This window comes from Erithacus rubecula, assembly GCF_903797595.1.
Source record: "Erithacus rubecula genome assembly, chromosome: 6".
Lineage (NCBI taxonomy): Eukaryota > Metazoa > Chordata > Aves > Passeriformes > Muscicapidae > Erithacus > Erithacus rubecula.
In genome coordinates, this window is record NC_136688.1 from 8,204,883 (window position 1) to 8,232,468 (window position 27,586).

At 43.6% G+C, this 27,586-nt stretch overlaps 2 protein-coding genes across 3 annotated transcripts in view; both read right to left on the reverse strand.

Moving 5' to 3' along the window:
• Positions 1-8,435, reverse strand: part of DENND5A (DENN domain containing 5A) — a 60,610-nt gene extending 52,175 nt beyond the window's left edge. For both annotated transcript variants that reach the window (XM_079309533.1, XM_079309532.1), the window contains exon 1: positions 8,195-8,435. In XM_079309533.1, coding sequence (XP_079165659.1) covers positions 8,195-8,300 — 106 coding nt within the window. In that variant the 5' untranslated portion in view covers positions 8,301-8,435. The remainder of the gene's footprint in view (positions 1-8,194) is intronic.
• Positions 8,436-13,882: 5,447 nt separating this feature from the next.
• Positions 13,883-24,947, reverse strand: TMEM41B (transmembrane protein 41B). Its single transcript, XM_079308969.1, has 7 exons — positions 24,671-24,947; positions 22,753-22,870; positions 21,637-21,765; positions 19,960-20,053; positions 19,007-19,111; positions 17,147-17,285; positions 13,883-16,689 (listed from the first exon to the last, which is right to left on the reverse strand). Exons 1-7 carry the CDS (start codon positions 24,756-24,758, stop codon positions 16,520-16,522), a joined length of 843 nt encoding a protein of 280 aa, XP_079165095.1. The 5' UTR covers positions 24,759-24,947; the 3' UTR covers positions 13,883-16,519.
• Between the last annotated feature and the right edge of the window lie 2,639 nt (positions 24,948-27,586).

Consider the following 27,586-nt stretch of genomic DNA (forward strand, 5'->3'; position numbering starts at 1 on the left):
GTTCTGGTACTGTTTCAAGGAAGGCGGGAAGAGGTGGGACAAGGAAGTGGCAGGACAGGGTAGTGGCAGAAGAAACAGAATCAAGAATCTAAAGCAGCTTTTAAAAAAAATAAACAAGAAAAAGTCCTCATCTTGCATCTTTAAAAGCATCCTAAACATTTTTCTTTCCTATTGTTTTTCTTTTATACTCCTTTGTATGTAATACAGGAAGGCAGATGGACAATATAAAATACTATGTATTTTAATCAAGACTGTCTAGCAGAAATTTTCAATGAAATGGTCTTAAAACCAGAACTGTTTTACTAAACCACTCTTCTGTTCTAGCCCAAGTAAAAAGACATACAGAAAGATATTTAGGTCTGTTTCCAACTAAATAACAGAAGCAGGCCTGAGAATTTCAATGGAAGACCACGGGGGTCAGGGGACACACTATTTCCATTACACAACAGCTCTGGAATAAGTGCAACAGAAGACACTAAGAAAGGAAAAGGGTGGCTTACCTTCAGAATAGAACACAATTCTTTCACATGTACTAGAAATACATAACAGAAGTGGAGACAAGCATATTTTAAGCATATTTAATATAGAAACCAGCTGTTCTCCTCATGCCCCCCTAAGACAGGCAGATCCAGTGGGATTCTTCAGGAAAGCATTCCAAACAACTCCTCCCAACAACCATGGTCTCCTTTCACAGTGACACATCCCATCCAGATAAATGTCCCCACTTTTTGTGCTCCCACAGCCCTCTGGCTCTGAGATTTGATGGAAACACAGCTGTGTAAAAGCATAAGGATCAAATCCTACTGAAGCACTTATCCACTCTTTCAGCCAAGTATTTCCAGGATATCACAAAGGTTTTGCATTGAAAAGGAAAAATAAAATATTTTAAAGAACACATGAAGTCTTTCAGCAGGTTTCATTAACATAAAGAGGTCAGAAAAATACAGAAAGATCAGCAATACATTTCTGTATATTTTAATCATATATATATATATTCTGTATAGTATATTCAGTGTATCAGTCATTTCAGTGTACCAGTGCTGGCCAGTATGATGCTTCACTTTACTATCTAACCTTTGAAAACAGAGTTTTGCAGTAATAATTTGCCTTAATAAGGACTGCTCCCCTTCCAAGTAAAACAAAAACAAAGTCAAGTTGCTTGATAGGAGTGATTTCTAATCACAGAACATGAATCAGATGTGCTGACAGTTTGGACAATGGATATGACAAACTCCAAAGTTATCTCTCCCTGGCTGTATCCTTCCTTAGCATCTCACCACCCGTGCCTGCTAAGCTCTCTCTTTTTTACATATAAGCCTATCAAGCTATCTAGCTCATCTTTCTTGTCCACAGGGCAAGACTCATGTTTGCTTAAAAAAAACCCCTCATGTTTTCAACATGAAAATCTGATTAGAACAAGAAGAATGAAGACCTGAAAACAGAAGTCTCAGGTCCAAGTTAACCACTCATAACTGTGTGTCACCACTGTGGTCAAGGTCATAAACAAAGACCTCAGTAAGGACAGGAAAGAGAGACCACAACACTTGGATTGGGCAGCATTGACATGAAATCTCTGCCAAAATAATTCTGATAAATGACCCGGATTTACCAGATACTGGTAAACAGAAATTTTTTACCAGTCTTCAGCAGAACTTTTGAAAGAGTTACTTCACATTTCAATTTTAAAAGGAGTTTACTTGACATTTCCCAGAACCCACACACAAAAGAGACAGAAAGGGACATGACAGCCTTATGCTGGCACAAACCTTGTTGACTTTAGGGACTTATCTTTTCCCCAATGCAACTCTAATGCTCAGTAGGACATTGCTGGGCTTTGGGGCCAAAATTAGGAAACAACAATTGGCAAGGGAGATTGCTGAAAGTAGCAAGTTAAGGAGGAACAACAAGTAATATATACAAATAGTATAAAAGCTCCTAAAATTTTATGCTTGTACTGAAAAAAATACTTTTTCAAACTCACCTGAAGCTGTGAAAGACTATTTGTTTCTGTAAAACCAACCTTTTTTCCTCCCTCAGACATTGAAATGTTGCTTTCTCTGAAAAGGTTCCTGTTGCCTGCCATTGTTATTTGTCTCTACATGGCTTAGCCATGAAATGAGATAAAGTTTCTTTCTCAAAATGCTTCAGTGTCCATATGTAAATGACTGAGTACAGATGTACACATTGTGGCTGATAGCACAGCTAGTAAGAAAACCAAAGAAAATGAAATAAAGTCAGTAGTCTACACTTCTACAGCAAAGTTCAAAACCAATGGGCTCCTGCCCATCAAACCATAAGTGGAGTAGCATTTTCCTAGAAAGGCTCCAAAACATGCCTTGAGCAGAAACACTCCAAGTAAATTCTACATCATTCATCAGTTTGTGCTGGAATGCTTGATAATTTCTCTGTGCAATAATGTTTTAAGCCTCACAGGGACAGCATTCCATTCTGCTGCAAGCTTGACTGCAAACCACAAATCTGAAATGGTTGTCAAGAAATTGAGAGAGTAATTACTGCACAGCGTGCATCAGTAAGTAATTGCTCCTGACACTGTCACTTCATGTGCATCATTTCTGCCACATGAGCCCTGCAGGTTAGTGGGAATCCAAAAGATAAGTAGGAGAAGTCATTACCAAGAACGCACAAGTAGGACTTTCCTAAGTCCTACTTAAATAGGCAAATAAAAAAGAGTTGTGGTGTTTTGTAACCTAAGAATCAGTAATTTCAAGAATAGGGAAAAAAAGTTTTTATTTGCAAATGGCAGTTTCCCATACAATCCACTCAAGAGCTTTTTAGCCTCTCTCTGGCAAAATAAACTGCAAAAAATCCCAAAAACAATAGGAAAAAAACAAACTAACAACAAGAAAATCTCTAATGGACAAGAAGCCAAATGAACCCATCTTTGTACATCCCGCCTTAGTTGAAATTCCTATGGCTTTTTTAAAAGGCTTTAAAAATAGAGTTGCAAACTTTAGTTCTTTAGACACTGTTTTAGCACCTTAAATTTATTCTCAAATCAAGAACTGGTAACCTTTCTCCTTCCCCAGGCATTGCCAAAGAGCCTTCCAAGAAAACCAAATTTATGACTGAATTCAGAAGGGTGGAAGACTGAAGAGTTTTGTGGGTTTTGAGGGGATTATTCTGTAAAGCACACAGCTCAATTGACCTAAAATACAAATATGATAATGACAAGACTGGCATTACAGAAACACCACCAATAAACTGTGGCTTCAAATGCAGTTCAGCAAAGTACAGCTGCTTCCCCCTTACATCAGCTCTGCCATTCTTTATTCTACATATCAGCTACCCTAGCACGTCTGCCTCAGTTCCCAAAGAGACAAAAGACCTTTTTGGCACTCAAACATGGCAAACAGCTCCAGCTTCTTGGGAAAAGATCGAGGGGGTAGGGAAGAGTGGAATAAGCTATTATCTGGATTAAAACCTTTCACATGTGCCTGTGTTAGCTCAGCCAAAAGTTGCTGCTATCTGCTGCCTGTGCAGAGTGACCTGAGTGGAACAAGGTGTGCTGAGAGCCCTGGGGCCACTGCAGGGGCCTCCACACAGTGAACACCTTGCCAGCAGCCCCAGAGAAACAAAGAACTGCAAAAACTCCCTTTCAGCCCCAGAATGAAACCCCAAGGGAAGAGGCACACCCTTGGGAACTGTGGGAAGCTTGCATGGATACCATCCAAATGGACAAAGGGAGGAAGGGGGGGGGGGAAAAAAACCAAAAACAAAACCCCATAATCACAGAACAATTCAGCCTTTAGTAAAATCAAGCAATAGTTCCCACCAATGCAGCAAGTGTTGGTACTACCACCACAGCAAAGAGAGAGTAATTTACTCACTTGCTCTCTACCCAAGGACAAACAGTATTGCAGAAGGGCTCCACTGCAAAAATCACAGCTGACTCCAACCCCAGATGTCTTAATTCTGAGATTAAATACCTAACAGAAGAAACTACAGAACAGGTAAAAAGTCAATCAGAAAATTTTATCTGCTGATTTAAGCTAAGTTTGCTTTTCTTCTTCCTCCTCTTTCCCTTTAGCTATCCCTTACAAATACCTTTGCAGCAAAATAAAAGCCTGCAAGTATTTAAGTGTGTTGAACTTGGAAATGAACACAGGTGCTGATAACAGACTGACTTCATGGAGTAGCAGAATGGAACCACTACACTAATTCCAAAACACTAAACAATTTATTGGCTTACATATGTGCCAGTGCCTTCAATCATGTCATGACACACATATTTAAGTTTCTATCGATACAGAATTCCATTAAAACAACCTCTAACAACATATGAAGACAAGCTGTCATTTTAAATTTGAGGCCAACAAAATAGAAAAACAATGACACTTCAATTACAGAGAAATGAGGTGAGACGACGTTTCTGTTTTCCTGGTGAGGAGAAACACTTTCTCTAACATGAGATTGTCAGAATAATTTTGAGTGGATCTAGGTGAATACTATACACCAGGTATCTTCTTTTCACACACCAGCAGTAATCAAGTGGCTCCTGTGGCAGCAGAGATGCCTTACTCATAGCCAGTCATGTTATGCTACTTAATCTACATGCACAGAGATATTGCCTCAACACCATTAAAAAAAAAATACAAAAAATAAAAAGGGTATGACAGAGGAAGAATCATTAAAATTGCATCACATCATCATATAAGAGGATGAAAGCAGATTTAATATGAACTATGAAAAGGCTCATGAAGGGTCTCCACAGGAAAGATACTTCCTGGACCAATGGGGTTCATCCAACACAGTCCTCACTCTCCTCTAAGAACAAAGCTCATGATCACAGAATTTAAAGCACCATGATGAGGACTTGAGCAAAGGAACTCAAGTCCACCTAATCAATAAAGTAATTTTTGGACCAAACCTTAAAAAAACAGTTCAAACTGGGAAGAAAGGAAGGGAAAAAAGTACAGGTGACAGACTAGTCATTGGTTTTACTCTTCTTTTTTTTAAAAACAATCCTATCATTAAATCATCAATCTTTTCTTCACATATCATAGACCTTTTTTTTTTTTCTTTACACTATTTCTGTAACAGTATTTTCTGCAACAGTGCTATTTCTGAAATAACTATTATCATCTTTTTGATGTGACATCCAACACCAAGGTACGTTCAACAGAATATATTAATTAAAACATGAGCTCCAAATATTTGGATCTGAGTTCTGTATTTTGTAAAAGCAGCCCCAAGACCACAATTTCACATGAGTGTAAGGCAATGGCAAGTTGATGCTTTGTTTTGCCACTCCATAATAAATGAACTCTGTGAACAAGTGATTGGTAAAAACTTAACACATCACAAGCAGAGGTAACAGGCACAAACCAAAGTGCAAGAGGTTCCATCTGAACACACCTCTTCACTGTGAGGGTAACTGAGCACTGGCACAGGTTGCACAGGGATGTTGTGGAGTCTCCATTTTTGCTGACACCCAAAATCACCTGGACATTGTCCTGTGTCCTAGACTGGCACTGCTTCAGCAGCAGGGCTGGACCTCACAACTGCCAGAAGTCCCTTCCAACCTCAACCCTTCTGTGGTTTATTCTGTGAAGGAAATCTACATGTGACAGACCTCGGCAGTACAATGAAAAATTTCTGTCATCACTTCTGGCGTATCAACACCATCTGGACACATGGAAACACACCACAGTTCCTCTCTCATCCAGCTTAGCAGCTGACACTGGAGCTTAAGCTTCATCCAGTGTTGGGGTTTTTGTTTTGTTTCACTTCCACCTAGCAAATATCTTCCATGTCCTTTAACAGGTCACCCGGTGGGAACGTAACTATCAGAATAAGAAATGATGCCCAGAATTGAATTTGGGGATTAAAAAAGCCCTAGCAATTATGAGTCCTAAATACAGGATTTCTCAGTGCATTAAGAGAAAATAAACATATATACATATTCTGTGCCTCTTCCAACAGTCAGCCAACTTTTTCAGGAAAGAGCTTTACAGCTGTGCCGTTCAGTAAGCTTCTTACATACAAAGGGAAAACGCCATCAGAGGTTTCAAACAAAGTAACCGGAGCAAGCATCAATCCCCGAGCTGACGCCTCGCTGCCAAGCGCGCAGAAAACGCCGAATAAACACCGGTATGAGCCCGAGCAGCCGAAGAGGGCTCGGAGAGGCAGCCGAGAACAAAGTGAGGCGGCAGCATCCCCGGGCTGCGGCGGAGGGGCGGCGATGACATCATGCGGGCTGAGCCGGCAGCCCTGGCGCAGCACGGCCCGCAGGGACCGAGCCCGGAGCGGACCCGCGCCCCACGGTGGGCGCTGCTCAGCCGACTGTCCCCACAGGGCGAGGACTCAGAACCGGAGGGAGGAGGGGGGAAAAAACAGCGCACAATGACCCTTTCATTCAAACAAGGCTTGCAGGAAGTACAAAGTGTTTCCAAGCTTTATCCAAAAGCCACTGGAATCAACAGAGGCGCTCTCCATTTTTAGCAGTGGGCACTGGAGGAGGCTCTAACCCAAGACATAGTTTGAAAGCATTATCAGCCACACTGTCATGCATTATTAATGACACAACAAACTCAAGAAAACGCGCACGAATTCCACCTAGCCCTTATGCTGTGACATTATCGGAAATTTCTCCCCGCCTTCTCTCAAAATCTTTTCTCAAATCTGTCTCCCAGGTAAAAATCTGTGACCCCCACAAATACCAAAACCTCTTCTCCCCCCAGCCCCACACCTTGTCCCAAGTAACACCATTCCAGAACGGTGGTGGAACAGCAGACACCAGGATACATCACACACTACAGTTTTACATACTACAGATGCAGTCCTTGACCAGGAAACAAATGCAGAGAGAACATCGTGCTCCAGCTTTCAGACCTGCACACTCTGAATATTTTTTTAAAGGCACTGATACCTTCCAGTTTACTATTAGATAGCTAGCCCAAAGTAATGCACTGCTGGTTTTAAACTGAATTATGTAAGGAGAATTATTCATGTGCCTATGAGGAACAGGGAGTATTCCTGAGTACACATTACATAAATAGGTTTATAGTAAATTAGTAATAAAATTAACATCTTGTTAATTGTTTTTGATCTACAATCTTTGTTCATTTGTCATTTATTTAAAAAAAGCCCTCATATATCTCTCAATGAAATTGCATTTCATTGTGTTCTCTTAGATTCCTTAAATCAAATTGATACTGTAATTTGCAGTGCCATTACAGAGCAGACTGTTATGCTGTAGTCTCAAACTGTAGCCTACAGTCACTTAAGCATTAAACAAAGATGAATTCTCTTAGGGTAAGGTACCACTCAGCATGAGGGACAGATGAGAAATTTTGTTTGAAGTCATGAAACGAAAAAAAGAGTTTCCATAAAAGCCAAAGTTTAGAAGAGTTCAATGCAAGAAGTCAGTTCTAATAACACGAATTCCACTCTACGAGGAACAAGCATTTATTTAGTGAGGGACAGCTTAAATGCAATGATGTAAAAAAAAAAACAAGACACCTTATAAAAACAAATTACTTAAAAAACCCGAGGTTAGCGACGAGAGAATGTGTTACTGGACAAGTTCAGAGCTCAAATACACAAAATCAGTACAGATGTTAGGTCAGGTTTTCACCACCACATTCCTTCATCTTTCTGAAGGGTTAGAGATGCTAAGCAACTCTCTGATTTAACTGAGGCCAGTACAATGAGACTAAAGCTGAAACGAAGTGCTGCTAAAACACAGAACTGATTTTTAACCTGAAAAACACTGGTCTGACACAGTGGTGTGGTCTAGATTGATATGGTTTAGTCGAGTATTTGGTGTGAACATTCCCACCTAACAGCAGAAAAGTCACTTGCTAATCCGATTTCTTTTCGGATACTGCAGCAAGAGAATTCTTATCCTACAGAAAAAGGCAACGCTAAACACACAAATGGTCCCCGCTGTCTCCCCCAAATCCGCCTCTTTAGGAGCGCCCGTGTGTCTCGCAGCCGGGCTGAAGTTGCCACACGCAGCGCGGCTCGAAGCGAGCGCAGGACACCGCGGCGGAGCTCAGCCGCTCTCACGGCGCCGTGCCCTGCCTGCCCCGGCTCCCGGGCAGCTCGGGCACCTGCACCGACCCCGCTCCGAGCCGGCCGGCACTCCCGCAGCGCCCGCGGCTCCCGGCGGAGCGGGCGGGCAGCGCGGCCGGACCCGCCGCCCCCGCGCCCAGCGCCGCCGGCCACTCACCGGAGAGCTCGTCCGGCTCCAGCCCGGTCTCGGTGTCCAGCCCGCAGATGACGAAGTAGTCGGCGAAGCGGCCGGGTGCCGAGGAGCCGCCGCCGCCGCCGCTCATGCTGCAGGGCGAGGGGCGCGCGCGGCTCAGCGGGAGCGGGGCCGGGCGGCGCCGGCAGCGGGGCCGGGAGCTCCGGCTGCGCCCGCCGCCTCCATGGCGGCGCGGGGCGGGCGGCGCCGCGCGGCATTCTGGGAACGGCCCCCGCCGCTCTCGGGGGGGGCGGCCCGGCCGCGCGCCGCAACGCCGCGCCTGCGCCCTGCGCGCGGGGGTGACGTCATGCTGCTGTGGCGAGGGCTGCCTGAGGGAGGGAGCGGCCATGGCGGGCGGTCACGGCCGTGACCCCGGAATGCCGCGGGCAGGGCTCTGCTCCCGCCGCAGGCACAGAGCCAGGGAACGGGACAGGCTGGAACGGGCCACGGCGGGCCGTCTGCTCAAGTAGGGTCATTGCAGAGACATGGCACAGGAGTTTGTGCTGACCGTTCTTGAATATGCCGAGGGAGATCGCACACTGTTCTTCCTCACATTCAGGTGGAACTCCCTGTTTCTTCTCCCTTTGCTTGGCAGCACTGAACAGAGCATGGTCCATCCTCTGTCACCTCCACTTTGCGTGTTTACAGACATTGATGAGGTCTCTTCCCAGTTCTCTCTTCTCGGGGCTGAACAGAGCCACAGAACCAATCAGGTTGGAAAAGACTTCTGAGATCGAATCCAGGCCCCGTTCCCTCAGCTCCTCCTCGGGGGAGAGATGCTCCTGCCCTTGATGAATTTTGTAGGCTCTGCTGGAGCCTCTCCAGGTGCTCCACGTCTGTCTCGTGCGGAGGAGCCCAGAGCTGGACGCAGCCAGAGGCCAGGAAGGCACAGCCAGGGGCCAGGAAGGCACAGCCAGAGGCCTGGAAGGCACAGCCAGAGGCCAGGAAGGCACAGCCAGGGGCCAGGAAGGCACAGCCAGGGGCCAGGAAGGCACAGCCAGGGGCCAGGAAGGCACAGCCAGAGGCCAGGAAGGCACAGCCAGGGGCCAGGAAGGCACAGCCAGGGGCCAGGAAGGCACAGCCAGGGGCCAGGAAGGCACAGCCAGGGGCCAGGAAGGCACAGCCAGAGGCCAGGAAGGCACAGCCAGGGGCCAGGAAGGCACAGCCAGGGGCCAGGAAGGCGCTGCCGGGGCTGCTCACTCAGACACGGATCAGCTCTAGGTTTGCATCCTCCTGGCTCCTTCATCTTCCTGTCCCCACAGCCCCGGCGGCTGTTGTGACTCCACAGCTTTGTGAAGGAGCTGTGTGTGTAGGGCAGTGCTCTAGGGATCGTTTGTTTTCTTTTTCCCTGTCTGGATTAACATCACACACATCTCTGGTAGCAGTTGGGCTTGCACAGAGTGAGGTCCACTCCCTGCTCTGGGTCAATGTGGAAAGGAGAACAAGCCCTGGGGAAGGATGACCCAAACAGAGCTGCTGAGGACAAGTGACATGAACCCACACTCTGCCTTGAGAGTCCTTTTTTCCTCTGGCTATAGAGGCACCTGGAATGGCCTTGCTAGCCTAAAATTAGGCCTATAAGCAGTTCCTCTCCTCTCTCAGTTCTCTATTTGCAGCATTTACATCAGAACCCTTCTGTATCTTGTAGGACTTATAAGAGAAGAAATTAAAACTTTTCAGTCTTTAATAATTATTATCCAGGACCAATCAAGTAGTTAAGGTTCTATCCATAATGCTGAATTGATCAGACACCAATCTAACTTAAAACACTGCCAAGCATAGGAAACCTCCCTATTAGAGTTTCAATTGCCAAGGCTGACCAAGCTGTCTGCAGGGACTGTAAGAAGGCTTCACTGCCAATGGTTTACAGCCTTTTGCAGTACAACAACTAAACTCTTGAGCCACAGTGCCCAGTGAGTTGTGGGCAGCTGGACATCCTTCTGGGAACCAGGAAAAACTGTTGGGATAGCACTGGTGCTATCAGAGCTCACTTGATCAAGACTGTGTGGGCCAGAGGACAGGTTAGTAGTGGAGGAAAGCATTGCTTAGATTTAACTGGGAGGTAATTTTTAAAGCACTATTTAATTTGAGGGAAAGATTTCAATAACAATGGAAGGATAGGAGCAATATTAGAGTGAAGGGCTCAAGTTTACAAAAAGCACAGTTAGATTGTGTTGAGCCTGCCTGGTGGCGTGTGGAAAGCACAACAGAGAACAGAAACAGCTAAATGTGGTTGCTCTTATTCTGCTGTGTTCTCTAGCCATTTTTTGCACATTTGTCTTCTCAATCTGCTTTCAGTGTGGCAAAGGACAATGTATTCAGCACGTGGTGAGCCTCTCTTGAGTAAGCCTGAACTGTAGTTTAACCCTTACAACAAGTGCCATAGCCTGAGTCTCTTCTGACACTTGCAAGAAAGTCTAGGGAAACAGTGCAGATATTGGCAGGGGATTTTTGTCAAAGAGTAAAGCAGGGAGATAAAAAGTTGTTCTTCCACCTTAACTGTTCCAGAAGTAACCGTGTATTTTGTAAACAATCAGTAAATAGAGTTTGGATGGGCCAGTAAGTAAACAGAGGTTTATCAGGTTTATTGTTGAGCAGCACTTTTTAAATGCACATGTGCCTTGCTATGCAACAGGGTAAGGAACAAGAAATATTTTTAAAGAGAATCTCAAACTAAGAAACTCAGATTTGCTTTGAATTGCTTCAAGAAAGGGACAAGATGGGTGGAACTGCATGAACCAGAACCAACAAAATGTTAACCCAAATTTTTGCTGTGGAAAGCTCTTTCCTATTTTGTCAGATAAATTCTTTGCATTCCAAGACAACTTACAGCATAGTTTCTCTCAAATCTGTGCCTCCAGCAGATGTATATGAAAAGTCAAACCTTCTTCTCCCATTTTGTCAATGACTCTCTTTTCCATTGTATCTTTTTCCTCCCCAGTTATTTAATTTCTGAAATACTCTTGCCTAGTGACCTCAAAGAACTTTCCTATTAAGCAATAGGAAAGCACAACAGCAAATTACAGTTCCATTCAACATTGCTCAGAGAATTTAAGAAGCCTGAAATGGGTGTTATGGGGAATTTCTTTTTTTTTCTGTGCAGCTGTTTCCCAAGATGAGCTAAGCTTTGAAAAATAACAGCTCAAAGCACAAACAAATTGCTCCAGTTGTCAGGGTGCTGATCATATGTGGTGTCTTCTAATGACTCTGATTAAGATATTTGCCCTGGATTCTTTAAGAAAATAAAAATCTTGTCAGCAACTCTTACCATTAAAGCAATCCTCTCCAGGCTGCAAAGCCAGACACTTGAATCTGGCTGCAACTTACTCACCATGTATTTGGTGGGAGATCTACACAACAGGCTTGTGGAATAGAAGCTGCACACCGGGTCACCCAACACACAGATCCTCACACATCAGGGCACAGCTCAGAGCAGAACTGACACTTTGGGATGTGGAGCATATCCTAAACTCCCATGCAGCACTGTCCCTCTTCTCCCCAGCTCCAGGAGCCCACACTATGGACCGATGCTCAATTTACCAACAACTGTGACCCCCTGTTCCACGCTGCTGCTCTCCAGCATCTCATTCCCATACATCCAGGGCTGTTCCATACCAAGCTACAGAATCCAGCACTTGTCTTTATTAAGCTTCATATTCTTGGTGATTGCCCAGCCCTTGTCATGGTCTCTCTGCAGGGCAGATTCCCTGCCCTCGAGGCAATCTACAGCTCCTCCCAATTTAGTATAGTCAGCAAACTCAGTGCTCTTTCCAGTGCTGCATCCAGGTCATTAATGAAGGTGTTGGAGGGAATGGGGCCGAGGATGGAACCCTGCAGAGCCCCATTAGTGCCAGGACCCACTAGTGATGTCACCCCACCCACTACAGCCCTTTGTGCCTGACCCAGTCACTCACCTGTCACATGGTGTGTTTGCCCAGCTGAGTGCTGGGCATTTTGTCCAGAGGGAGACTCTGAGAGACCGTGTCAAAAGCTAAATCTTCTGAATTCTGAATCACTGAATCTTCTCCATTGTTTTGGGCATGGAAGTGAGACTGCCAGGCCTGGAGTTTGCATGCTCATCCCTTTTGAAAACTGGGACAGTATTTGCCAGCTTCCAGTAGACTGGGACGTCTCCAGACACCCAAGATTGAGATACCATTGAGAGAGGTCTCCTGATGACACCAGCCAGCTCTTTGAGTACTCTTGGATGAATCCCATCAGGCCCTGTGGAGGGATCCAGCTGAAGAAGCAAGTCTTGCACAACCTCAGGGTTGACTGGGAGTTTATAATTCTCACATTCATGAGAAATCACTTTAACACAGAAGAGTCAAAGATAGAATGATTTAGTGATCTGCTCAGCATTCTCCTTCATGACATGGAATTCTTCCAAGTACAGTAACACTGCAAATGCCAGGTTTTAGATACAACTCCTCAGGGCTAGGTTGTAAAAGAGAAATCAGGAGTCATGAGTGTAACATTAGATCTCAATTCTGAGGCAGAATTTTAAAAGCTGTTTCCCACTGAAGCATTCCCAGCCCTCTTGAGGGGCTACCAGGGCCTTTTAAACTATGAGGAGACCACTGAAGGTCCACAGCTGCACAGGAGCAGAATTCTCTGTTTGGAAGACTATCTACAGAAAGGAGCTGGCATGAGGCTTCTCACATGCACAGAGTCACAGATTGAGCTCTTGTAATCCAGACCCAAATTCTTCCTTGTGTACTATAAAACAAGGAAATGGGAATTATCACACTAGGTGGAGCATTTTTAAGAATTGGAGGGGGAGTTTTGGTATGTTAGTAAATACATTATGCCATTATTTATATTAATTGCCAGTACTAAAAGGCTGTAACTTCTTTCAGTTTGAGTGACCTGGAGCTATAAAGCCACCAGCTGAGAGTTATAAATGTCTGTCATTGCAAGACATCAATTGGCCATGAAAATACTCGGAGCATTCCCTTCTCTTTGATGGAAATTCAAGAAAGTTGCTCTGAATTCTGCTTTCCTGTCAAAACCCTTTTTCATTTCCCTCTTAGCACTGCCATACCAAACCACAGGGTTCCCAAACCCCACCCTATGACAGAAGGAAACTACATGATGAAAATTCTCAGAAACACACAAAAATCTTCAGCTGCCTAAAAACACAAACATGTTTTGACTTTGTGTAACAGCATCATTCACTAACAAAAGCTTCTCATTTTTGACTTTTACTTCTTCTGTCTTACCTTTGCAGCAAGTTTTCTATACAAGGAAGAAAAAGCATTTAATAAACTGGCCTTGACAGAATATTGAGGGAAGGTGAATGAAGCTGAAATAACTTTGGCACAGGAGTCTTCCATAAGTGATTAATGCAAAAAAGAGGCACTTAATGCAAATAGATGCATTTGAAGAGACAAAAGTTAGACCCAGTTGACTTCCAGTGCAAACCAAACTTCAAAATTGCTGCTCTATGTGAGAAACTAATTTCAGAGAGAAAAGGAAGTCAAATTCACCTAATTATTTTGAAATAAAGGCAGAAACAGAATCAATCTCATCTACAGATGTAATCAGCTCAGGTTTTTTAATCCATGACTAAAAATGCCATTTAAGAAGAACGCACCTCTTTTAAACAGGTTAATAAAAAATTAGGCTTAATGGGAAGTTCTGCATGCTTCATTATGCCAAAAAAATACAATGTTGCAGATTTTATATAATAGCTTTATTATCAAATGGCAAGAGACACTTGGTAATGATGTCATGCAGGTATCACAAAAAAAAAAATTCCCAAAAGATAAACAAGCCACCTAACAGCTCAAAATCCCTTGCAATTAAAAAACAAAGCTACATCTTTCTGATGTCCTGGTTTGTTTCATGGTAGCCACTGTCTTTCTGTCAAAATGTTATGGCTGTCTCTAGGATCACTTGCTGGATTCCCTAAGGGAAAGGGCAGACTAGTACAGTATCCTACAGCACAGTACTTTTTTTGCTTTCCACAAGGCCTGCCTTACTCTGCACAACCCTCAGCAGTCCTCAAGGGATAGGAAAGCACCTCAGGCTGCTGGCAGCTGAAGATCAACACACAAGCAATGGGTTAAAAAAAATGCTAAAATTTTTAAAAAGTAAAGAAACCTATTTTGAACCTTTTTAAGGTCTTAAGGCTTATAGTTATTGTGATGGGAGGTCAGTCTTGTGGCTGAAACAACAGTTTTCAGTAACAAAGCCTAATCCCATCTCCATAGTGAAAATGTCAAGTGATAGCACCAGTCACGTTAGATTGAAAGAGATCAGCTCCTTCTTCAGTGACAAGGTTCCATCAAAACATTGGCTTTACACAGCATGGGAGGGATTTTATAACAGCTTCTGTTACCGACCAGGAATTGAGACAAATTTTGAGAAAAGCCATTGGAAAATAAGTAGTAGGTAATTTATCATGAGAGTTCATCTGCATGAAAAGTTAACTCTGCAGAAAAGGCTGTAAATCTACAGCAGCTTCACACTCAGTAGTCCAGGGACACTTGCTCACATGGCTCAATTCACTCAATTCACATCCAAGTTTACTGTGGAATAAATCCCCTGGGTAGAGGAGCTCTGGAAATTAGAATGGCTGCAATAAAAGTAATCACTGTTCAGTTTTAAAAGACAAAGTACACTTTTAAAGTAAATTCTAAATAACAGAATTGCTGAAGCTGAATGGTCTTACAATAAACTTGCAAACAGAACTGATATAAATTCCTTTATATACTTATGTAAAAAATACCATTTACTGTGCAGCCTGGACTTAAATAAAAGACAAATGGTGTATCAATAATATTTACTATATATTTACAAGTAATACTGTGATGAAACAAAGCAGTCGATTAACATTGTTACAAAAATGAATAAACCCTGTAAAGGTACCAGTCAGTACCTTTTACATTATCACATTCATGAACTGTTCTCTTACATCTCGAAGATCTACGATATGATCATGAGTTAACACGAGGACACAGACAAATAAACCCTGGGACTGGAGCACGTGCTGGTGTGCTGAGTCCCTTTTCACCGAGACGCTGCAGGGGCATCAGCTTAAACCACGTGAGCAGCACTGGCTTAGCTGGATAAAACACCAAGGTGCTCCCCAGCCCCTCACTGACCAGGGCCTTGTTTGATGGGGTTCCACTGACAACACAACAAACTACCACAGCTGGAAGCACAGGGGAGGTATCTTGTACCTTACTGAGAGAATACACAGACTGCTACTGAAGGTGAGTCCTGGCTGGTTGCCCATGGCCAGTCACTGGAACCCCGTTTTTATATACACCGACACAAGAGTCTGCTGTTCATGGTGCACTGAACGTTATTTGGGATCAGCTGTTTGATAGGAACTGCACCAGTTTGTGTACCTGACATTTCTTTTAGCTAATCAAGCTGCAATGAGAAGTGTCATACTCTTTACATATTGCTTGAGAAATTGTAATATTACACTGCTTAAGCATTTTTAAATCACTTGAGAATTGCAAGTTTTATATAATCATACCATCACTTTCTTAAGTTAGCAGGATAAATCAACGCGAATGAAATATTGGCAAAATAATCAACAGTTAAAAAATTAAAATTAGAACTTAAAAATCATCAGCTAGCCAAGATAAGAATTCTAAGCTGCTCCCTCCCTTCCTATTCCCGCTCCCAGAATAAAACTTTACAGGGACCAAGAGGGAATGATGTGACAACTTTGCCTTTGTTAATCCAGTAAGTAAAGCAGATGTAGGTTCAAGTATTTAATTCCATAGAGCACTAATAAATAGAAGTAAACAACCAGGATGAGAATAACATTGTAGTTAAAGTACTGCAAAGAACCTTTGTTTCTGAGTGAGCACCGTTATATTATTTTGAAACCCCCCCCAAGGCAAAAAAGAAGGGAAATATTGTTAGTGAGAAATGCACTCAGACCAGATCACATGCAAGCCTACAAAGAATGTTACAAAGTTGGACTGAATAGTTCAGGGGTTTTTCCTGCAAGTGTTAGAAAGCTGTAGTTTTTGTCTACATCACCATTTTTTGCTCTGTATGTAACTAGAGCAAAATGTTACATTCTATGTTCTCACTCTCCTCACCCTGAGGGCCACACACACACCCTCCCAAAGTAAAACACTGGTGGTTTGGTTACAAAACTATATGCAGTATATTTCTGAACACATTTCCTTCAGTTTAAGGCCATGTGTTCATTTAAAGACATTCTCATCATTCACAAGCCTCCCCTCTAATTGCTTAAGATCCAATAGAAAAGCAAATATACAAATATCAGAAGTGCTGATCCTGAGATGAAGTATGGGAAATTCTGGTCCAGTTTGATCCTTATTCAAACTTCTGTTTCAGTTTCTTCTGGAAGAGAGCTGGTAGGATGGAGAGGATGGCTAGAATCATGAGAACAAAAACAGAGTTCCAGGAAACAGCTTCCCCTGCTGTTGTAAGCTGGTACAGCGTTGTTCCTGCCTTAATGGCTACAAAAGAGGGTGGTGCTACACCTGGAGCAAGGAAAGGATGAAAAAACAGCTTGTTAGGGTAAAAATCCCTTAAAAATTAGTAATCGAATTTTAACACACAATGTTGAGATTTTGTTGTCTTGTACTTCTTTTGTTTTAAAAGAGGGGTGTGAATACAGAATTCAAAGATAAAAAGCCTTTATCCAAAGAACTGGTTTTAAGACATTCTTTATATTTTTAATGCAAACTCAAATACAGGAGACTAAGCAAATAATCTCTGCTCTTTACACTCTGCAGATTTTAAGTTCTCTCTTTACAAACTGATTTTTCATAACAGAAAAATAAACTTTTTCACAAAGTTCATAAAGGAAAAATATTGGATTGTTTCCTAAAATCAGATTTAAAAGTATGTGCAAAAATATGCCCATTAAAAAAGCTATAGTGTAAACCCCTTCTTCTGGCCAACCCTAAGCTGTAGCTGTCTAGCCACAATTCTTACCTAGGAAAGTGCCAATGAAAAACACTTTCAATGGCACATTGATTACAGGAGATGTGATATTGATAAACCAGTTGGGGAGGAAAGGTGTTATTCTCAAAAATATTATGTAGTTAATGAGATGTTCTCTATGTCGTTCAACCTGCCAAGACAAAAACAAACAAAAATTTGGATTTAAAACTCTCTGCCCTGAAAATATACAACCATAGAGATGTAAAAGGTGTTTTTGTAGACATTTACATGTTGCAAACATAAAAATGTGTGATGTGGGGAAGAATGCCCAGTCAATCCCCTGTTAAACAGCACTGAGATCAGCCTGGAAATAGCTGTGTGTGAGAGCAGTGGTGATGTGTCCGACTGACTCAAGCAGCAAAGCAGCCATGGGCAGAGCCACAGCCCAGTCACCACAGCCAGCCTGTCATCCCATTCCTAAAGCTTCTGCAGGAACTAGCAATGAAGTTTGTCCCTCAGGCCATTCTGACCTAACTTGTGATCAGGCTTGAAACACAGCTACATTCCTCCCTTGGAATTCCTCAGGCAGGTCACAGCTCTGAACTTCATGAGGTGGCTGCTCCCAGCACAGTTCCAAAGCCTGCCTCCCCAGAGGTTACAGTGCCCAGCATTAACATTTACCCAGGAGCAACAACTATTCTCCAACTTCATTCACAGGCTTAATTATGTTCTCAAGTCTAGCCCAGCTCCTTACACCAATGCTACAACAAAGCCTCTTCTCCTTCCAGCCTGTCTCTAGCACATCAGCCCTTTCAGACAGCAAGTGCAACCTCGAGCCAAGCTGCAAGGACAGCCAAGCATCCACAATTCCAGCCTATCCTGGCACACCTGCACCAAGCTTAACCCTCAAACAGTTGAAAACAAACCTCGTCTGATTTTAATTCCACCTGAAATCTCACATGGCAGCTCATCCCTGTTTTTCAGCTTTAGCCAAATTTAGATTTGACTGTAACATCAAAACCAGGACTGAGTTTTTTAAACCTTAATGAAGGATGACATTTAAATATTGATTAATGCTGCATATAAAATGCCTTAACCTCAATATGATAAGCATGATGGAGTCCATTAACCTGGAAACAGTCAGATATGAGCTGCACTTGCAATTTTAAATTATATGTTCAGTTCTACTGTCAATAGTAACCATTTGTTACTCAGAGTAGCCTCAAGATTATACTGCAATATTAAGATTTACTTGGGTCAAGAGTCAAAATGGTACTGTATAATCTAACAAGGTCAATTGTGCCAGACACAGCTCCATATCTTATCTAATGAGGAAGAAGTTTAAAGCTTTTTTATGTGATTCAAAAAAAATCTTGAATAGAGTACATATTTGCAAAAAATAAAAATTTGTTTGAATGTTTCAGAGAATCAAAGAAAGACACATAAGGTCAAGTACAACTCATACTGTATTTCTGCAAAACCTTTAGCTTCATCTCACAACCAAGACTTGCTGAAACTAATGCTCCCAGATACTGTAAGAAAAAGTTTCTAAATGCTCCAACTACAATAACACATTCAAATTAAGGTCTTTTCAATCAGACATACAGCTACAGGTTCCTCCAACACAAAAATACAAACCCAGCTCTCATCAGCACTAATGCTCAGAGAGCAACTACTTAAAATTTCCTGAAGCTGGAGAAGTTTCCTGTTGACACTAAATAAACCAGCAGGGTGATCAGTTGCAAAGTTACTTCCTAGGTAAGAACAACCTTCCCATGGGAAATACCATAAAATCAAGAATAGTTCCAGAATATTGTGCTCGTAGATACATGAGCACAAGACCTCCTTGTTTTCCATGCTATTCCACAACACATTTTGTACCATAAGTTCCAGCATCTCCAGAAACCTTACCTGTTCTGACCATTTTACTGCTTTTTCTGTTAAATATCTGTACACAACAGGACGTCCCACTAGGTATGACAGCATATAGCAGAATGAAGCTCCAAGTCCTGAGCACTGAAAAATAAAACAACCAGACAACAAATGAGCAGAAGCTCCAAATCATGTCAGCCCTGTGTCTGTATTAATGACACTGCCTGGCTAGAGCAGGTTTCTGTGCAGCCCTCCCCTCCACTAGGGCTCTCCTCCAGCAGTATGTACACACTCCCTAAGAATGTTGTTGACCCAAGACAGTTTATTTCCAAGGCATTTCAATCAATCTCAACACTCAAAGTAGACAACATTGATTACTTATCAGTTAATATTGAGTGCTTCTGCAGTTTTAAGACTTTGAACAGTGAATGCTTTTCAAATAAGAGGTACAATGCCATTAGAGAAATTCAAACATGAAAACTGAACAGGGTCCTCCCTACCTTCTCAATACCAAGGCTCATTATGATTGTATCTTGTGCCCATGGCATATTTTAAAGCTTGCTGATAACATACATTTCAAATCTTAAACGAAGCTTCTTACTTATTTAAGCCAGTTAAAAAACAGATGCATTTTGCAGTGTGATAATAAAACCACAGTAATTGTGTTGTGAAATTACAACTGGCTTCTGGCAGATGCTAAACAAATTTAGAGCAAAGGAAACTCTTGCTGATTCACACTCAAATGCCTTCATCATTAACAAACCTGGAGAAACAGCTCAGTGTTTTGGATCATCACCCAATGAGACAGTGAATTTTGTGGCTAATGCCATTCCTGCAGCAGAGCTGAGTAAGAACTCAATAGTTAATCAGAAACTGAAGTGTACACCAGTTTCAGACTGATCATTTTCAACAGGAAGCTGCTCAGATGCTTGGTTGTATTCCAAATGGACAGAAAGAAATATATGCCCTCACAAACTACCTTCCATACTTACCAAACAAACAAGAAATAAGGCCAGTGGAAATGGATAAAGAAACCCTGACAGGATACTGAGAAATATAGAACCAGGAATAGCAAATGTTTGCAAGCTGGATGCATCTTACTTAAGGAAAAACACATTTCTAAAAAGCTATACACTTTTTAATTTTACAAGCAGTCAGGATACATTTTACAATTTGAAAAAGCTTAAATAGGCAGGGCCTCTCAAGATCCTTACTTCAAAAAGACCTTTTGTGGAGTGGTACAAGAAGCTCAAGCACAAAGCAACAAGATGTAGATCTGTCACTACACATACAAAGAAGATGTCACTAAGTAATAAAAACTGACTACATTTTTCTCTTTATCTGTGCTCCAACTGCCACAGAGGATTTATTGTGACTTCCAGGAAACACGTAATTCTGATTTTACACTAGAGATGTGCAGTTTCAGATATTCTCTCTGCAAAATTCACAGGCCTGTCTGAGCCCATAAGCATAAGTTCCATGGAAGACTGAAATGTATGAAGGCAGCTACTACTTCCTTACAAATAGGCTTGGTGTAACCACTAACTGCAACAGCTGATCACTAATTTCAGTCAGAAATTTTTAAAAGGGCAAAAATTAGGTTTCTGCAGCATAAGCAAGCAGGTTGTTGGATTTAAGGCTTGCTAGGCATACTTAAGACTATGATGCATTGCCCACTTCAGATAGAAAAAGTTGTAAAGCCAAAAAAACCCTGCATACTATTTTACTCAAGTTGAATTGACTGAAATATTAAAAAGCCAAATAATCTGAGTGCATTACAGCCAGTACAGCTTTTGCTAAGTCATGTCAAAATTCAGAGGTAACTGTGCCATGCCTGGAAACTGATCACACTCTCCTGCTGAGACAGTAAAGGTCATCACATCTAAAACTGCTAGAGCACCTCAATAAAGAGCCAATTTATTCTATTCCTTGTTAATATATAAACTAATGGTTTCATTTTCTGCCTAGATCTATAATTTGGGAAATACTAAATATTTTTTGTGGAATACTTTGAAAGAATGAGCTGAAGGATAATTACTAATGGCATGTTTAGTGCTGACTCTCCTGAGTTACAAAAGCCTCTTGCATTAAAACTGTGAAATAAACCTCTTCTACAGCTTTAAAGTTATTAACCTTTAGTTAAGTGTTCCAGTTAAGAGTGTGTTTAATGATTAATATATTCAGCACTCAGGAAAAATAAGTCAACACAGAACATAGGCAGCCTTTGTGCTTCCCTGGACAGAAAGTACTTTAGAAATTTGTCTCTCTAAAAGAAAACATTTAGTTTTGTGAATTTGGGCAGTGCAGAGATGAAAGATAGCTCAAAATACTCTCCTTCAGAAATACTGCTAAATATTCTATAAATACCCTTATGAGGAACTTTGAATGTCTCAAGGAAGAGCAGTGCAATAGCCTCAGTTTTCTTTCAGAACAAACTGAATTCACTTTATTTTAAAAGTTATCACAACATTAAAGTGAGATCAAGTCAAATTTACAGAGAAACGTTTTTAAAAGTCCAAGATTTTAAAATATTTGTGCCACTTCGTAGACACTCCTAGGTATCTTAAATTTCACCCATGATCAAGAATTTATCAATTTGTATTTTTCATTTATCTTTTCAGAAAAGCATGAGTTCATCAAAACTGCCCTTCATATCAGAAAAAGGATACAAAACATATGTGGCAAAATAAGCCACTAACACTTGAACGTAAAATGTGTCCTTGTATTTGGACAAGACTTTTCCCAAGGCCTTTGCATCGTCCATATCTCTAGGAACCTTTATATATTCTCTTTCTTCTCTGGAGAGGAAAAAAAAAAAAGCAGGAATGATGGAAATATAATCAAACAGTGTAGTACAATTACTTACTGAATACAAAGATAATTAGATACACTACATCACTAAATTACAGCTTCAGCAAATAAACCATGATTATTGTTGTAATAATGTTCTCAGATGAACACCTAATATTTACAGTTTGGTTTATATTAGAAAATCCCCAATTTTAGATATTTGCAGGCTGATTTTTTTTTTAATTCAGTACAACGATGGGCTTCTTTTCTAGGTTTTTTTTTTCCTTACCAAGTACTAATCAAAAAGAAAAAATTGCGCAAACCAAACCTTGGCAAGTGAAAGCAGCCAAAACCAACTGCAGCTGCCTCAGTGCTGGGGTCATAACAGTTGAAGTGCAGCAGGAGTGGCAGAACTTCACCTCACAAAGTTCTAAGTGCAAAATCTCATGTCACACCTTAATCTGGTGTGACCCTGGGCAGCACACTTGAGTGTTTTCACTTCCTCTGTATCAGGTTTATGGATGGGCCATTGCAAACTGACCTTGTTCAGCAAGTTAATCAGACAGAAATTTAACTACTAAAAGTGAAAAAGAAAGCTGCCAGACAAGCAGGCTTCTACCTGCCAGCCATCCCAACACAACTGCTGGGTGCAACAAGGAGAAAAACAGAAGGCAAAGTTTAGCTAGGAAGGAAGAAGGATCTCCCCCTTTTGGTGACTGCCTCCAGTTTCACCAAGGCACAAAGAAGTTTCAAGTGAACTCAGCCTGAACCAAACACACTCTGGCTGTCAGCTGAAAGTGGATAAGAACAATCAGTTACCACTGATAATGTGACAGGGGGATAACACCTCAAAACTCGGGATATTGACCATACAACAGAAACCTTAGATCAGGAACAATTCTCCAAGTTTATGTCATATCCCCACGCAGGCTCCTCTACAGTCTGATACTGAAAAGCAAATAAACTGATAAATCAAACTTTCATAGCATACTTACTCACTAAGTTGTGGGAAATTTTTATATACCAGGAACATAAGGAAAGCAGCTGATAAGAAGATGGACACTAAAATAAGAAGTGATGTCCGAGCTGATCCACCTTCTGCGAGAGCTTTCCCTGAAAATAAACACAAAACAAAGTTAGGAAAAAACCCTAGCACTAAAAAAAAAACCAAAACAAGAAAAAGCAATCCCTCACAACTTACAACAGATTTCAAACTTATCTTTTAAGGGAATATTAAAGCAAACTCTCTGTGGACATCTTCCTACCAATGCTTTCAATAACACACATTGCTCACATCTCCTGAAAGCTTTCAAACAACTTTGAAGTTTTTACGCTGGCAAATATCCCACAGAAGTCACCTTCTATGATCCATAATAATTTAAGCCTCAATTAATAAATATATTTATAAAGAGAAAAAACAGAGCTAAACAACGTAAGCCATACATATGTTTTCCTTTTTGCCAGAAATCTTCTGCCAGTTGAATTAACTAGAGATTTAACTTGAAGTTAAACTTCCAGGATGCAATTTCAAGTTATGTACAACACAACTTTAAAACCTGCTCAGTAACAGATTTTGGGGATTTTTTCCCCTCTAATTAAAGACTACAGGCACAGCCAGTGAGGTGAGACACACTCATTAGCAGCAAACCTATATAAACACACACATGCTAACCGGTGATACAAAGATCACAGCTTCCAGTCTGTATATTACACATATTTTACACTCATGTGGATATATATACAAAAGTGTTTATTAGCCTTTAAATCCTAGTGTAGTAGAAGCAATGGGAGTACACTAAGCAGTACACTAAGACAGAATTTTAGGCTTTTTCTGTATTTTAGATTTTTATCAACACATTGATTAACACAAATGCAACTCCACACATGAAGAATTTAAAACTGAAATGAACACCACACTAAGTACTCTCTGGAGTCACGCTGTTGTGTGGATGCTGTGTATGTGTGTATGTATTAAAGCACTCTCTCCTCAGGCACTTTGAGGCTCACCCAGCTTCACACTCAGGGTCACACGAGGAGCCGAGGCTGTTTTCCCTCGCAGATGCCACTGGCACAACTACAATGCCAACACACAACAAACACTCCAGCGGGTCACGCTGACACCTCACTGTTGTGAAATGCAGCGACTGGATGACGAAACCCACGGAGCCGGCTGGGCGAGCGGGCAATTTTATCGGCTTAAGGTTTTTTAGGTTTAAGGTCAGCGCGACCCCACAGGTGTGCACTGGGTCAGCCGAGGCCAAAGGCAGCATCCACACAGCAATTACAGGCACAGAATCACAGAACGGTCACGCCGGAAGGGACCACAGCGGTCACCCGGTCCAAGCTCCCAGCCGAGGCAGGGTCACCCCAGAGCTCATGGAACAGGACTGCATCCACACGGCTCTGCAGGATCTCCAGTGAGGGAGACTCCGCACCCTGTCCCACTGCCCTGTAACCGTGGTTATTCTGACAACACCTTCACCAAAGCGCAAAATAAGCGATAGATCAATAAAGAGATAAGCAACTTACAGGGCCAAAAAAAAAAAGAAAAACACTGCCCACTGCGCTTTCCGCCACTTCCACTTTCTACACTCCAGGCGTGCCGGTAGTGGAATAACACAAGCACACGCACACACAGACATGGAAGCATTTGTGTTCCCTCGTGCAGGGGAGAAGGGAGTGGGCTCGGTGCCCCATAGCCCCGCGGGGCCGGAGCCGCCTCACCCCACACGCACCGTGAGGGGCCCGGCCCGGCCGCCCCAGAGCCCGCGCGGGACGGGGCCGGTGCCCGAGGCGCCCAGAGGCGCCGGCAGCCGCACCGGGCACCGACCCCGGGCACCGACATCCGCATGGGGCACCGTCCGATGCCAGGGCGAGGTCACTCCCGCTCCCGCCGCCCCGAGCCCCCGGCACCTTCCAGAAGCTGCCGCTGTTGCCTGGCGCTCTCCGCCGCCGCCGCCGCCTGGCAAGGCCCGCGCTCCGCCACCCTTCGCTGCGCCATGGCTCCGCGACGCCCCGGGGCCCGGCGAGTCAGGGCCGGGGCAGGCCTCGGCGGCACCGGGAGCCGCGGGGAGCAGGAGGCGGGACCGGCAGCACCGGGAGCCGCGGGCAGGAGGAGCGAAGGAGGAGGCGGGACCGGCCGCTCCTCCTCTCCTCACCCCACCGGGTCGCGGCCGCGCTCCCGCCCCCGCCGCCGCACGGCGCATGCGCTTTTCTCGGGGCATTACGGCTTTGCTGTGCTGCACGGGAGCACGTGTTGGGCTCCACGTCCTTGAAATGCGGCGGCGGGTTAGTGCCGCTAAATACGGTAGCGCCGAGTGCGGGGTGTACCCGCGTGGGTATTTACGGTAACGGGGATGCGCTCACTAGTGGTAAATACGGTGCGGGGCGGCGGTGTCCCAGGCTCCTCGCCTGCAGAGAAACCACATAAATGACATAAATCACAGGATCAGTTAGGTTGGGAGAGGCCTCTGAGATCTTCGAGGCCAATCTATGACCGAACACCGCCGTGTCAATTAGACCGTGGCACTGAGTAACACATCCAGTCGTTCCTTGAATACCTCCAGGGACGGTGACTCCACCATGTCCTTGGGTAGTCCGTTCCAGTGGCTAATCACCTTTTCTGTGGAGGAATTCCTCCTGATGTCCAACCCCTGGCACACGAGGGGAAGTTCTATAGGCTGTGTCCTCTCGTCCTGCCGCTGGTTGCCCGGGAAAAGAACGCGACCCTCCTGGCTACATCCTCCTTTCTGGGAAATGCAGAGCGATAAGGTCCCGCCTGAGCCTCCTTTTCTACAGGTTAGATACCCCCAGCTCTCTCCGCCGATCCCCACAGGATTTGTGTTCTACACCCTTCCCCGGCTTCCTTTCCCTTTTCTGGACGCACTCTAGAGCCGATCGTGCCACAGGGCAGCGGGATAAAACCCTTGTGCGGGCTCCTTTTCCTTCAGTAATGGCTTTCCATCAGCCAGGGGAGCGGGATCTGCCCTCAGAGAGCGGGATCTCTCCTCAGGGAGCGGGATCTCTCCTCAGGGAGCGGGATCTGCCCTCAGGGAGCGGGATCTCCCTCAAGGAGGAGAATATGTCCTCAGGGCGGGGATCTCCCCTCAGGGCGGGGATCTCCCCTCAGGGAGCGGCATCTCCCCTCAGGGACCTGGATCTCTCCGCTTAGGGAGCGGGATCTCTCCGCTTAGGGATCTCCTATCAAGGAGCGGGATCTCTCCTCAGGGAGCGGGATCTCCCCTCAGGGAACAGGATCTCTCCTCTTAGGGAGCGGGATCTCCTCAGGGAGCGGGATCTCCCCTCAAGGAGCGGGATCTCCCCTCGGGGAGGCAGGAGCCCCCCGGCGCCTCTGGCTCGGGAACAGCGCCGGGCTTCCAGGAAAACGGGAACCTCATTGCTTTTGTTACTGTCGTTCGAAAAGAACGCTTATTTGGCGGGAAGAAGGAAAACTCCTCTATCAGCCCCGGGATTATCCCCATGTCGGTTCCTGTAAGAACGTTTGAAATCCCGCAGAGAAGCCAGAGGGGCATGTCCCAGGGTTCGCAGATCCCGTGGCGTTCAAGCCAAGTGTGACCTCGAAGTGCCTTTTCCTCTGCAATCTTCTGGCAGCGGGCGATCCCCGAGCATTCCAAGTGCCCGGGCAGCACAGTGTGTTACAGGGAGAGTTCTCCAGGGAGAACACTGGAACCCTGCGGACAGCACACATTGCACAAGCTTCTGGGCAGACGGCTTGGCTGATGGAGCTGCTGTGGCTCCCCCTCGCCTCTTTTCCAGCTGTGTCTGTTTATAGATGTCCAACCTTTCCTCAGGAAATTCTAGAAAGGAAGATCTCCTGGGAGAGCTGGACGCTCAGATTTAACTTCAGCCTCGTTTGTCTGATTACTCCACCTTCATACCATGATTAAACAGCTTTTAAATTGCTCATACAGGACCCAGCAGATCAGGTTTTTTTTCACAGCAGTGGTATTTATAGGTTGTATTTCCCAAGATCACAGATCTTTCCAAAGCCATGAGGAAGATGCAGGTCAGAGCAGCAGAGCTCTTAAAAGCGTGGCTTTATTGCTACGTGTACAAAACTCACTGGTGATACAGTGCAAGTGTCTGCAGGAAGTTGATGATTCATTTAAGATCTAAATAGTCTAATATGCTATTACACAAGTACAGTCACTGCCAAATCCAGTGGCAGGAAGTAATCCAAGCTATAAATTGTGGTCAGATTCCACGCAAAGCTTCAAATCATGAGCAGATTCCATGTCAACCCATAATTTACTCAGAATTTATTTCTTTTAGAATCAGGTTATTTAAAATTATTTCATTAAATAATATTTTAATATTTGCAATTGATAATTGAGGAATTTAGTGCCCTGAGAAGCTGGTTAGGTCTATGAACTTGCTGCTCTGGGCATTGATGCCAGATGAGGGAGTCCTTTGTTTTTTCAAACCCTTTCACTAGAAAATTGTACGTACTAGCAAGATGGGAATTGCTGACACTGCAGAAAATGGCACTTCCCCCCCCCCCCCCCGTTGTCAATGCAAATCATGTTTGTCATTTCTTTTTGGATATTACTTCTAAAACTCCAGGTGAAATGACTCAAACACTGGGACTTCTTTTCTCTCTAACTTCTGACAAAGCATCAAATAGATGCTGTCATTAAGCAGAGAAATCTTCACCAAGTCATCCTGAAACACAAGAGGAAAGATGTAAATAAAGCAAGTACCACGATTTAAAACTGTAGATGGCAAATGCTGCCAGGGCCATCTCTCATTTGGAGGAGGATTTTCATTCAGTGGGATATGAATCCCAGCTTGGTGTGGTTGCTGTTCAGG